The 14,340-nt window shown below is 42.2% G+C and overlaps 1 protein-coding gene across 2 annotated transcripts in view; it reads left to right on the forward strand.

The window, feature by feature from the left end:
* Positions 1–1,366, forward strand: part of SMAP2 (small ArfGAP2) — a 63,035-nt gene extending 61,669 nt beyond the window's left edge. For both annotated transcript variants that reach the window (XM_075334128.1, XM_075334129.1), the window contains exon 10: positions 87–1,366. In XM_075334128.1, the coding sequence (XP_075190243.1) occupies positions 87–203 (117 nt within the window). In that variant the 3' untranslated portion in view covers positions 204–1,366. The remainder of the gene's footprint in view (positions 1–86) is intronic.
* The last annotated feature ends 12,974 nt before the right edge of the window (positions 1,367–14,340 follow it).

The following is a 14,340-nucleotide window of genomic DNA, read 5'->3' on the forward strand; positions in this document are numbered from 1 at the left end:
AGGACTGTTGCATAGTGTCTCCTAAACAATTTTATTTTACGATGTTCAAAGGTTTCAAGTATTAATATCAGTGTTTTGTGTTTTAGGTGTCCCAACAGATGGCAGGGATGACCTTTTTTGGTGTTGGAGGAATGGCGGGATATGGACAGCCTACGGCTAACCAGGGACCTAACCAGAGCCTCAGCTCACCAATGTGGAAATGAAAATAATCAGAGCCCTTTTCCCCTGAACTCTTGCTCTTCTCACTTCTCCAGCCAAGCTGGTCTTTCTCTGGTGATAAATGAGCATCTTCATTCACCCAGGTCTTTTTAGAGTTCACCCTACTTATATTCCGTCTTTCCCATACTTTTACAGGGACACCCTGGCCCTTTGAAGCTACCATAACCAGTATATTTTAGAGTAGGATGATAACTGTCTACAGGCACACTCGTAGGTGAGCTACATACTTCATAATGTGAAGATCCACACCAAGGATATGCAGATGGCAAAAAACCCGGGTGAGTTCACTTATCGGGCTCCCATTTTGCGTGCTGCTACCAGCTGAATACAAATAGGACCTGTTACAATTCCACACCAGCAAACCCCTTCAGGTCTGCAGCTAGTCTGTATCTCACCTCTCCCTGTACAGCAACTGGAATGTGATGGCGTCCACATTGTGTTTTTACTTCTTATGGAGTGAAATATAGGAATGTGCTGGTAGAGCTGCTCTGTGTGGAGATGCATGCAAATATTTACAAATTGGCAGGTTAAGAGTTATTCTTTTATTCATGTCTAACTTTCTTTTATGCTTTCTATGAGATGGTTTCTATGAAGGTGGAGTGATGAAAACAGTTAAAGGGGTTGTCCATGGATTTTATATTGATGACCTATCCTTAGGATATGTTATCAGTATCTGATCAGTCGGGATGTGACACGCCACCCGCACTGATAAGTGGAAGCTGCGAGTGCTCAGTGCTTTCAAGCATGTAGTGGCCACAGTCAGTTACTGCACATCAGTAGGGGGGCGGATGGGCAACGTGTGGCCACTACCACTATATAGTTGACAGTGCTGTGCTGTTCAGCTTCACAACTGACCACTTCTAGCTAGCATCATAAACAGCTGATCTGTGGGGGGTGCAAAACTCCAGCACCCCAATCTATCAGATATTGATTTGTAGCAATTCACAGAGCAAAAAGCAGGGCACTGCTTCACCGAAGGACCTTCTAATTTAAGCACTAACCACTGATCGCAAGAGGCGCAATATGCGCTGATGATCTCTGCGGTTAAGTGGAAAAAACTTCCAGGGAGGACTGTAAAGAGTTACAGCTACGGGGTGCTTATTCATAGTGTCAGAAGACGAAACTTCAACAATAGGAAAAGTAGAAACAGCCCTCACCGATATTTGCTGTGTAGCACTCTGGTTTATTTCAAATTCGGAGGATACATGCTTCGGCGTTACAGGGAGGGAAAAAAGATGGTCAGCACACAAAGACGACGGCCGTTTTGCCCCTAGGGGTGGGGCTTCGACGGGTCTTCGAAGACCCGTCGAAGCCCCACCCCTAGGGGCGAAACGGCCGTCGTCTTTGTGTGCTGACCATCTTTTTTCCCTCCCTGTAACGCCGAAGCATGTATCCTCCGAATTTGAAATAAACCAGAGTGCTACACAGCAAATATCGGTGAGGGCTGTTTCTACTTTTCCTATTGTTGAAGTATCAGATATTGATTACCTAGGCCATCAATATTAAAATTCCATGCAACGCCTTTAAATGGGTTCTTTAGCAGAGAAAAGTTTTTAGCAATGGGTTCATGGTTTAATTTAAAAAAAATAATCAGTGCTCACTTCCCCAATCTATCAATGCCACCGTTCCCATGCTGTCCTGGTCTGTGTCTTCAGGTATGAGAAATACCACTCCGCCAATCAGTAGCTGGCAATGTCCCCACTGTGACCAGTGATTGGCTGAGTGGGCATTTCCTGTGTGTACAGATTGGTCCAGGAAGTAAAGATTCTCGGGGCACCGCTTAGTGTCAGAATGGAGACATACGATAATTTTTGATGTGGTGGGTATCACTTTTTATTTATTTTTTTTTTTTCAAACTTTGAGCTTGTTGCCAAAAAGCTTTTCCCATTTGGTAACCACTTTAAATGAAAATTAATATGAACTTATTTTCGTGTCCAATTTTGGCTGTCATTCAAATAATGATTTTCTAACATTGCTAAAAAACTGGATTATTTTTTTTTTTTGTTTTTTAGTTTTCAAATATTTTCACAGTAAAATCGAATTTTGTTTAAATGTGTATCCAGAGTAATTGTGGCTATATACCTATATCCAATCTCCCCTTGCAGAAGACGTTACATCCACCCCCTCCTTAACATTGATCTAGTTTGTGCATTGATGTTTTAGGGCCATTTTCCAGCATACTTCACTTTTAGAAATACCCCCATTGTGTTACATTCCCAAAAAAATGATTTTAACTATTCTGCTGCTGGGTACATCTGAAGTAGTATGTATATTCAGTCTGATGACTTGTCCTTTTCTCTGTCATGTTGTGCTATATTTTCTGGCAGGGAGAGGTTTAGACTGGAGGGTCTAAACGTATGAGAACGTCATTGGCATACACTTTACTATTCTGTGCATTCACACTGTATGCATTAGTGCATGGGCCATATTTTATTAGATTAGATTCAGCTGTTTTTACTTTATCCCGAATATACGACCTGTGCATTAATATATTTTTTTTTCTTTTTTTTTTGGTCAAATGTTCTGGTAGTGTTCTAATGGAATTCGGTGCTGTTCGTAACCATTCCTTTGGGAAGCTTTCATGTTTGTCCTTCTATAGTTATTACATATAATTGCACATAAGTTGCCATACATTTTATGAATGTGTTGCGATGAATATATATGTAGAGAAATGTCTGCCTTAAGAGTATATATTAGCACATGATGTGACGGATTGGCCTTTTTAGCAAACCTGTAGGTCAGCATGTGACGCAGTTGTAAAAATTTGTATACATTATCTTGCCAGACACAACCTGTTTGCACACAGTAATTCTTCTCCATATTCAGAACAGTTTATGGCCATTTGCACTGAGTTATTGTGTTTTTTGCTTTTTTTTTTTTTTATATATAAATTCTAGTGTCATGTAATACATAGAGATGTTTTGGCTTATATTAGTCATTTTATTCCTTTAAGAGAGCTAGATGACTAGAGACAGGAATTCTAATTATTCGCAGATTGGTGCACTTACAGGTAGCGATCACCTACGAGCCGAGAAAATGGCGTAAATAGCACAGACATGCTATTTTATGCGCTTTTCAAAGAGGTTGTTAATGTTTGCACAAGTTTTCTGAGTAAACCTTTTTGCCACACATGGTCATCCCCTAATAGTGCTGATGGGCGATTATTCACATGATACATGTTCATTGACCTGTGTATACATGTGTTCACTGCTTGGTACTCCGCAATTGCATCTATTCTACATTTATTAAAGAGTAATAGTACTTAGGCTTGAAACATGGGCACGAGTGCACAATATGGCATATCTATTTAGTGCTGGGAAAGGAGAAAAGTCACTGCATAGCCCGCATCAAGGGGAAAAATTTATAAGGCTCCCTTCACACAATTTTTGAAGCCTATCCAATCTTGATACAGAATAAAATTATACATTTCATGGATGAACATCCCATCTGAATTTAAAGGAAACCTGTAAGGTCCTATATGCACCCAGAACCACTGGAAGTTCTGGATGCATATTGCTAATCGCTGCCAACAGTGCCTTGCGAGAGTATTCAGCCCCCTTGAATTTTTCAACCTTTTCCCACATTTCAGGCTTCAAACATAAAGATAAAAAATGTTTTAATGTTATGGTCAATAATCAACAAGTGGGACACAATTGTGAAGTTTAATGAAGTTTATTGCTTATTTTAAACTTTTATAAAAAAATAATAAACTGAAAATCGGGGCGTGCAATATTATTCGTCCCCTTTAAGTTAATACTTTCTAGCGCCACCTTTTGCTGCGATTCCAGCTGCAAGTCGCTTGGGGTATGCCTCTATCAGTTTTGCACATTGAGAGACTGAAATTCTTGCCTATTCCTTTGCAAATAGCTCGAGCTGAGTGAGGTTGGATGGAGAGCGTTTGTGAACAGCAGTTGTCAGCTCTTTCCACAGATTCTCGATTGGATTCAGGTCTGGACATTGACTTGGCCATTCTAACGCCTGGATACGTTTATTTGTAAATCATTCCATTGTAGATTTTGCTTTATGTTTTGGATCATTCTCTTGTTGAAAGACAAATCTCCATCCCAGTCTCGGGTCTTTTGCAGACTCCAACAGGTTTTCTTCAAGAATGGTCCTGTATTTGGCTCCATCCATCTTCCCATCAATTTTAACCATCTTCCCTGTCCTTGCTGAAGAAAAGCAGGCCCAAACCATGATGCTGCCTCCACCATGTTTGACAGGGGGGATGGTGTGTTCAGGGTAATGAGCTGTTGCTTTTAAGCCAAACATATCGTTTGGCATTGTGCCCAAAAAGTTCGATTTTGGTTTCATCTGACCAGAGCATCTTCTTCCACATGTTTGGTGTGTCTCCCAGGTGGCTTGTGGCAAACTTTAAACAACACTTTTTATGGATATCTTTGAGAAATGGCTTTCTTCTTGCCACTCTTCCATAAAGGCCAGATTTGTGCAGTGTATGACTGATTGTTGTCCTATGGACAGACTCTCCCACCTCAGCTGTAGATCTCTGCAGTTCATCCAGAGTGATCATGGGCTTCTTGGCTGCATCTCTGATCAGTCTTCTCCTTGTTTGGGATTAAATTTTTGAGGGACGGCCAGGTCTTGGTAGATTTGCAGTGGTATGATACTCCTTCCATTTCAATATGATCGCTTGCACAGTGCTTCTTGGGATGTTGAAAGTTGTGGAAATCTTTTTGTAACCAAATCCGTCTTTAAACTTCTCCACAACAGTATCACGGACCTGCCTGTTGTGTTCCTTGGTCTTCATGATGCTATCTGTGCTTTAAACAGAGCACTGAGACTATCACAGAGCAGGTGCATTTATACGGAGACTAGATTACACACATATGGCTTATATTTATCATCAGTCATTTAAGACAACATTGGATCATTCAGAGATCCTCAATGAACTTCTGGAGTGAGTTTGCTGCACTGAAAGTAAAGGGGACGAATAATATTGCACACAGATTTTCAGTTAATTCTTTTTTTACAAAAGTTTAAAATAAGCCAATGAGATTCGTTCAACTTCACAATTGTGTCCCACTTGTTGTTTCTTAACCATAAAATTTGTTATTTTTTATCTCTTTGAAGCCTGAAATGTGGGGAAAGGTTGGAAAATTCAAGGGGGCCATATACTTTCGCAAGGCACTGTAACTGTCTTTGTTAGTAGAATACATAGAGATCTTTAGAAAAAGTATTTCTAAAGATTCTTTATAATATGCTAATGAGGTCATTGACTAGTTGCAAAGGCGTTAGTTCCCTTGGCTAGTTGCCGCCTTTATCATGTTGGCACTACCACAGGAGTGTGCTAACATTCTAAAGAACGCGCAGCATCAGAGACATGGTTGCTCTCACCTCAGCTGCCACTTCTGGTTTTCGGCTCAGTGTGCACAATTAGAACATCCCCGGACTTCCGGTCATGCACATTACACCAGTTTGTAGCCGAAGGGCGTACACCTGGCTTCATAGTGTGCATGACTGGAAGGCCGGGTGTTCTGATCATGCGCACTGAGCCGAAATCCAGTGGCAGCAAAGAGCATTGAGATTGACCATACTTCTGACGCTGCGCATGGGCATGCTTGCGTGCGAAGGGGGCCAACTAGCCAAGGGAGCTAACGCCCTTGCGACTTGTTGCTAGCCTCGTCAGCATACGGTAAAAGATTAAGAAATATTTTTTCTAAAGATCGCTTTATCAATGCTAGTGTATACAGGGACAGTTAAGCAGGGATTAACAATATGCACCCAGAACTGCTCATGGTTCTTTGTGCATATTGCACCTGACAGGTTCCCTTTAACAAAAAAGTGCTAAGTCCACGTGGAAATATGATCCTCTAAATCCTGCCTTAAAGGGGTATCCAAAGTATAAAAAAATGTTTTAAAGGGCTAGAACAATAAAGGCACCACCTACTCCAACACTTCCAGCCCCACTGGTCTCCAGCTCTTGCTTCTACCTTTACACTTTGTGAATGACCGCTAAGTTAATTGCTGACCATTGTGGCAAATTATTCACTAAGTGGGTATTTCAGGTGTGTCGAGATGGGTTTAGAAAGTAGAGACTGGTTACATGCTACAACAGGATCTGTATACTAGTCTGAGTCCCTTTTTAAAATAATTTTCATATTCTGGACATCACCTTTTTATGATTCTAAACACAAAATGGATTATTCACATTCTTACAAAATTCCCTTTTCGGGAACTTCAACACGCCGTCTTTCTTGAGTTTTTGAAGCGAAATCTAGGATGTTCTTAAAGTTTTTCTCTGCTCTGTCTCTCATCACTCCTAACATTGGTTTTGAGAACAACATAACTGTGTGAATGCACTTTTCCTAGAACAAAGCCACTTCCATACTATGCCTTTGTGCAAGCCTATGGCATCCTCATAAATGTGCCCCACTGTGAACATTATCACCCTAGAATGTCTCTGTGGGTTATTAAAGATCCAAGATTCCCCCCCATCCGACGTGCAGAGCCGTTCGCCTTGTACCTAACTAGCAGTGAATGTAACTATAGACGTACCCAGGGTTTATGAGCTATTCTATGGCCTGAGTGTCCCTGGCACACAACTGCCTCTGTCCTGTTCTGTAGCTCGTCTCTAGACCATATAGCACCTGTAGAATTCTTTTTCCAGGCAGACAAGATTTGCAGGTATAATGTCATAGTAGGTTAGACTGATACTTGGCTGTTTGCATGATGGTTTCCCAGGAAAAGCAGGGTTTTTAGCATGTCAGGCCTCTTATTAATGTTTGTGTTGTATTGTTTGCTAATCAGCTGAACCAAATTCCTTCAAGCAAAAGGACTCCATTTGCCATGCGTGCTGGGAAATAAATGCATATTATGAATGTGAAATATTTGCACTTTCTGTAGCTTTAACATATGCTTATATTGTTTTGCTAACCTGTGTTTGTTTTTTTTGTCTTTTTTTTTGTCAGAGTTGTTTTTTTCTGGCAATGAGAGAGTTAAAGGAAATGTTAATTTAACCTATTTTACAAGGAGCATTTAAGTTATAAACAAATCTAATGCAGATAATCTTACAGGTATATACGATATTTTTGTTCTGTCTGTGTCTGAATTTATACCTTACAAATGTTTCTATTCATTTTTTTGTAACAATGATTGTAAACAAGAAATGGTATCTTGTGTATTTGATTCTTGTTCAATTGAAGGTGGATATCATATACAGAGGCAGCTACACATCTGTGTATATGTACATTCCGAAATAAAAATAGTAATTAAACATTAATATGGTTGTCTACGTGTTGTGTTTTTGTTTTGTGTTTTTTTCTGATTTGTTTTAATCTTAAAGGGTTATTCACATCTTTTAAAGTGATTGGGTTGGGGGGTCCAATCTCTGGGACACCTACTGATCTTTATAATGAAAGGAATGCAGCATTGCTTTAATAGTGCTTCCTTTTTAACTATTTTCTTTCCCTTGCACAGTGCTATCCCAGCCACTTGCTGTGCAAGGAACTACAGAATGGTCCGATATAAGTGAAAGAGGCAGTGCACACCCAAGCTCAGTAATTCTAAGAAGTAGCCCCAAACCCCTTTCATGCTCAGGATCGGTAAGGGTCCCAGAGATGAGGCTCCCACATATCAAGAAATGGCACATTCTAATGATATAGATGGAAGATAGGACTCTCTTAAAAGGGTTGGTCACAACCTTACCGAATTCCTTTGTGAACTAACTGCCACAGATGGGCTCTTTTCTGAATACCTTGTGTTTGTATATATGTGTTAATAAATTATATATTATTATATATAAAAAGTGTGTTCAGGCTGTGTAATATGGGGGTGCTGCAGCCTGTGTGTGTGTACAGGCTGTGTATGTGTATAGGCTGTGTGTAATATGGGGATGCTACAGCCTGTATATGTGTACAGGCTGTGTGGGATATGGGGGTGCTGCAGGCTGTGTGTGATATAGAGGTGCAGATAATGCTGAAGTTGGTTTCTTATTCGGCTATTTATTTTCTGGGGTTTTTTTACAGGTTCCTCAACAAAAATAAACCATCCAAAGTATATAACACCATGCTGTCCTGTGCCCTGTATATAATACCAGGCAGTCATGTGCCCTGTTGTGAATACACTTAAACACTTAAAAAAAATAAGTGCCACAAAAATAAGCATCAAACTGGGCACTGAGGTATGTTATTGAAGGGGTTAAATGGCTTTGAGCCACTGATCTCACACTACATTTACATACCTAGTGATGTCCCACATCCAATTTATGCTACTCCAGCCTGGCTCAAATGGGTTGTGGGCATCAGAACTGGCATCAAAGTGGACATAAACCCAATTTTCACTGATTTCAATAAGTAAGTGTTTTTTGAGGGGTTAAATGGCTTTGGGCCACTGATACTGCAGCCTAATAATAATAATACGTTTTATTTCTATAGCGCCAACATATTCCGCAGCGCTTTACAATTAAGAGGGGACATGTACAGACAATATGAGACAATGCAAAATAACAAAATTAAGATACCAGGAGGATTGAGGGCCCTGCTCGTAAGCTTAGTCTATGAGGAAATAGGGGAGACACAAAAGGTGAATGGGGGGAGAAAAGCTTGTCATATATGGTCCAGCCATCGATTTAATAGGGTATTCAAAAGCGGCTGCATGAACACGTCGGTGAGAATTTATACAGGTACAGGGGACAAGAACTGGAAGTAAATTTTTTGAAGGGCAGAAAGGGACTAGATTAGATCAGGGCAGTGAGGTGATAGGCTAGTCTAAAGAAATGCGTTTTTAGGGCCCGCTTAAAGGTGTGGATGTTGGGAATTAATCGGATTTCTCTTAGTAGTGTGTTCCAGAGCATAGGCGCAGCTCGTGAGAAATCTTGAAGACTGGAGTGGGAGGTTCGAATTGTTGAGGATGTCAGTCTTAAGTCATTAGCAGAGCAGAGGGCACGGGTGGGGTGATAGACAGAGATGAGGGAGGAGATGTAGGGTGGTGCAGAACTGTGGAGAGCTTTGTAAGTGAATAAATACATACTTAGTGATGCCCCTCATTTGCCCACTTTGATGCCAGTTCTGATGCCTGGAACCCATTTGGGCCAGGCTGGAGTAGCTTGAATTGGATTTAGGACATCACTAGGTATGTAAATGTAGTGAGATCATTGGCCCAAAGCCATTTAACCCCCCTTCAATAACATACCTTACTGCCTAGTTTAATCATTTTTGTGTCAGTTTTTTATAATTTTTTTTTAGGTGTTTTTAAGTGTATTCACAACAGGGCACATGACTGCATGGTATTGTATATAGGGGACATGACTGCATGATATTGTATACAGGGCACATGACTGCATGGTACTATATATACTTGGGATTCCTTATTTTTGTTGAGAAACCTGTAAAAAAAAAACCAACCAAATGAATAAGAAACCAACTTCAGAATCGTGTGCGTGCGCGCACATAATGAGGGGCAGGGCACGTGTGATATGAGGGTGGAGCAGGCTGTGTGTAATATATGTGTGTGTGTGTGTGTGTGTATATGTATGTGTGTGTGTATATATAATATATATTATAAATTTTATAGTTTTTCAAAGAGTGACGGCGGGACTGTGGAAGGTTCGAGGGGTGGAGCCTGGGCGGAGTCTCAAGGGGTCCAGAAAATTTTGCCAGTAATGGGCCCTGAAAATCCTAGTGGAGGCCCTGAGGATATTATGCGGAGGCAGTGGGAAATTGTAAAGTGTAAAGACAAAGCTGTGGGTGGAGTGAGAAGGGTTTAATCGGCGTTACAAGAGGTGTGCTTTTTGGTTTTATCCCAGCACAAGGTCTGATGGGAAAGAATCAAGGAGAGAAATCTGAAGCAGTAGGGATGACTGTAAAGAGCAAAGTTGGTGGGCCAGGGGACAGAAACTGGAGTAGAAAGACGTAAAACCGCAATAATGGCATAAATAGTATACAGGGTTCTTTAGGAGCATTAACCTTACAGGGAATCTGTCTCCTTTTGTATGTGCAGTCTGATCGGTGGACAGCTTAATATAGCAGAGAGTAGAATTAGTTTTACAGGGAAATCTCTTCTGTTTGTGTGCTTATTAGCCAAGTGGGCAGTACTACTTAGTGATTGACCAATACCTCTGTATGCAGTCATACAATGAACACTCAATTTCTGATTTTGACCTGATTGAGATCTCTGAAACGCGTTAAATAAAATAATCCTAAAGTTTTCCTGGAATTTCCTCATTCACGACAGCGTTTAATTAACCCTTCTACCTACGGGACGTGATCTGTCAGGTTCACAATTACCTACAGAAGGAATCTATTCTGCTGAAGCTCCTGGAAGGGGTACCGATCCTTTTCCAAAAGATCAAGCTACAGATCCTACCCAATCTCTCTCTCTCATCTTACACCCCATTGGAAGAGGGCGCTGCGGCCTCTGTTGGGAGCTTCTTTGGTCAAGGGACATTGTGTACAGCTTGGGGCTTTCCGTCTCCAAGTCCGCAGTGGCGGCCGAATGTATGTTCTTCACTCGCCAGCTGATTTGGCATCCTCAGAGGCCTTGAATCTCTCTGAAGTTGAAACTTCGGGCTGGCCTTTATTCCAAACGAATTCTCGCGGGGGCTTCCTCAGTGCCCTCCAAGAAATGACCAAGGAAGACGGGAGGAGGGGGTCGCCCCCCCTCCAAGGATTGATGTTTGTCAAGACTGGGCTTGTATGCTTCTTACATTTTATACTTTACATGAGCAATATTGTTATATAGTGTTGGAGACGGCGGGCTGATTGAGGGGTAGAGTTTAAATAAATGTAGTAATGGGAGAGGGTTAATGCTAGACGCAATAACAAATGTGAGCTGAGACTGCTCCTCTATCAGTAGCTACAATTTTGCCTCTAGTCCTTGATCCTCGTGGTTACATGTTCTTACAGATTCTCCAGCACTTTCATATAGAGCTAGTATGGTTATAGTTATCACAGCCCCGTTCTTGCTTCCTCCTTCTGTGCCCCCTTCAGCCTCTTCTCGCCTCTCTCCTGTCCTGTCCTCCCCGCTCTTTCTCTACTCCCTTTCTTCTTGTCCCTTTTATGATCCTCCTCCCCCCCCCCCTCCTTCCCCCCCCCCCCACTTCCTCCCCTCTTTCCTTACGGGTTGGGGGGTTGGGAGGCATGGGGGTGTTGGGGCCAGGGATCCCCCTGGGGTTGGGGGTTGCGGGGCGCACATTTGCACAAGGGTTTGTCTGTGGTCTCCCATTATGGAACGTACATGCCTAGTTTGGGTTTATGCGTCACAGGTTGAGTGACTCTTGAAAGTAATACCCAGAAATTACTGCATTTGTTTTGTTTACAATTTGTAATCTTTGTCTTCCCTTTCTTTTCCTCTTTTTCACAGTTGTATTCTTTTCTTGATTCTTGCTGCTTTCTTCACTCCTTACTCAGGTCATCTCTCTCTCCCCTTCTTCACCCTTATCCTTAGGTGTGGGACCCCAGTGCTCGGCATGACGCAACTTGATTTTGGCTCCCTTAATTGTAAAGGGTTGAATGTGCCGCAAAAGAGGTCGCAGATTTTTTTATGCTATGCATAAACATTGGACTCAGGTGTTGTTATTATTAAACAGCGCTGTGGAGAAAGAAAAGCGCAGATAGGGTCTTATCTGGTATACAGATGGATATGAAAAGTAGGACAGGTACTCACTTGTTAGAGTTGTGACAGGCACAACTCCTTTGAAGGCATAAAGCAAAATATTTTGCAGAGAGTGGTCAGCCGCAGCCCCGATGATGCAGTCAAAATCACAGGGTGGGTGGAGAGGTCGGGTTAAATGCTGCACTAGAAACCACAAATCCCTAGATTTTTTTTATGCTATGCATAAACATTGGACTCAGGTGTTGTTATTATTACAAGAGACTCATTTTAAAGCAGGCCAGGTCCCAGTTCTTAAAGATAAGTTTTATACCACATGGTTTTACAGTCTTAACCCAACTGCTAAATCCAGGGGGAAGGATTGGTCTCCATTGCTCTCCATAAATCATTGGTGTTCTCCGTGATTGACTCTTTGGTGGATCCTGAGGGTAGATTTATCTTTTTGAAGCTCCAGATCGGTGTTTGTATATACACTGCAGCTAATTGGTATTTGCCCAATTCCAGATCCACTGTGGCATGCTCTTCCCTCTTGTCTCGGCTGGCGGACTCTCAGAGGGGACCTTAATAGCTGGGGGGGATTTTAATTTCACCTTTGACTTGGCAATTGATACCTCCTCGGAGCTGTTTTATCTCCCAAAAAAGGCTGGTGGCTCTCGGGGGGGAAAAAGTTGCAGTCACTACAGCTGGTCGATATTTGGAGGGCGTTGCATCCCACGGAGAGGGATTATTCCTATTTTTCCCCAATTCATTCATCCTACAGCCGTATAGACATGTTGTGGTTTAGCCAACATGCCGTGGCGAGTCTAGACCTCCATAGGGTCTATATGTCTTTCGGACCATGCACCTGTGTTCGTCCAACTTACTCTTCCAGATGGTTCGCGGCAACCATGGATGTGGTGTATTAATGAACATCTACTTAAAGACGACTTATGTGTGGTGGAAATACGACAAGTGAGTGATTTCTTGGAATCTCATCCTCAGGATCAGACGGCCTTGCCGACCCAGTGGGAGGCATTTAAATGTGTGGTGCGGGGTGTATGAAAGCACGGAATGAGATTTAAACGGGAGAGGGCCTCTCTTATTACCTCTTTGGTTCAGCAAATATGGTCCTTGAAAGCGTCCCACAAAAAATCCTTATTAGCCTCTGTGTACGAGCGTATTGGTTGGATCTCGGGAGGAATTTAGGGGGATCTTGGATCAAAAATATTTTACGCAGAAGGTGCGCTTACAAAGACACCTCTATGAACATTCAGACAAGTGCGGGAGGGCTTTGGCCAGGTTTATCCATCCTAGAAAATTCACTAACCATGTCCCGAAAATTAAGGATAGGGGAGGACATGTTATTCAGGACCCGGTTAAAGTAGCAGAGGAGTTTCGTGTCTTTTATGGCGACCTGTACAACATAAAGGGTCAGTTTGCTCTTATGTCTCCGCCGACACTCAATAATAAGATTGAGGATTACGTTCAGCGGATTGCTTTGCCTAGGCTAGCTCGAGCAGAAATTGAGGAGATGGAGTCAGCTTTTACTGAAGAGGAGATATCTTCGGTTATTGGAGACACACCAGTAGGCAAGAATCCAGGACCGGATGGTTTTACGACCAAATTCTTTAAGGTCTTTAGGGAGCAGATTGTTCCCTTTTTGACACGGGTTTTCAACTCTGTGCCTGCTGGAACATCTTTTGTCCCTCAGTCTTTATAGGCTCATATCTGTGTAATTCTAAAACCGGGGAAGGATCCGGGTAACGTCTCCAATTATCGTCCCATATCACTGATAAATATAATGTCAAAATCTTTTCAAAAGCCCTTGCCAACAGTCTAGCTCCCTTGCTCCCAAAAGTGATACATACGGATCAGGTGGGTTTTCTAATGGGCCGAGAGGCAAGGGACAATACGAACAAGACGTTTCTTCTGCTGGCTCGGGCGAAGGCACTACCAATGTGTTTACTTTCCATAGCTGCGGAGAAAGCCTTCGACCGGGTCAGCTGGAGTTTCATGTTGGCATAGTTGAGACAGGTGGGGGTAGGTGATAGGTTCATTAGAGGAGTGGCCTCCCTTTTATTGTACACAGTCTGCCAGAATAAAGAATGGGTCCCTGTCCACGCCAATTAACATAAAAAATGGTACCAGACAGGGTTGCCCTTTGCCCCCCCCCCCCGTATGTTCTCATAATAGAGCATTTGGCTTTGGCCATTAGACAGATCTGGATATAAAAAGGATAGAGGTGGGAGAGCACCAATGAAAAGCTGCCTTATATGCAGATGTCCTTCTCCTATATATTACACAGCCTCACATATCCTTTCCCTCCTTGGTTAAAGAATTTGAGAACTTCGGACACATAAGTAACTTTAAAGTTAACTATAACAAATCAGAAGCCTTGAATATCACTTTACCTGGGAGCGAAGTGGACCTTATTGCATCTAACTTCCCTTTCAGATGGAAGACCTCAGCCCTGACTTATCTGGGAGTGGCGGTACCACGAGATAGTTCCAAAATCTTTCACCTTAACTACCTCCCTTTGCTGGAGCGCACTCTAAGGGGTACTTTGCACACGACGAC

The sequence above is a fragment of the Anomaloglossus baeobatrachus genome, chromosome 2 (assembly GCF_048569485.1).
Source record: "Anomaloglossus baeobatrachus isolate aAnoBae1 chromosome 2, aAnoBae1.hap1, whole genome shotgun sequence".
Taxonomy (NCBI): domain Eukaryota; kingdom Metazoa; phylum Chordata; class Amphibia; order Anura; family Aromobatidae; genus Anomaloglossus; species Anomaloglossus baeobatrachus.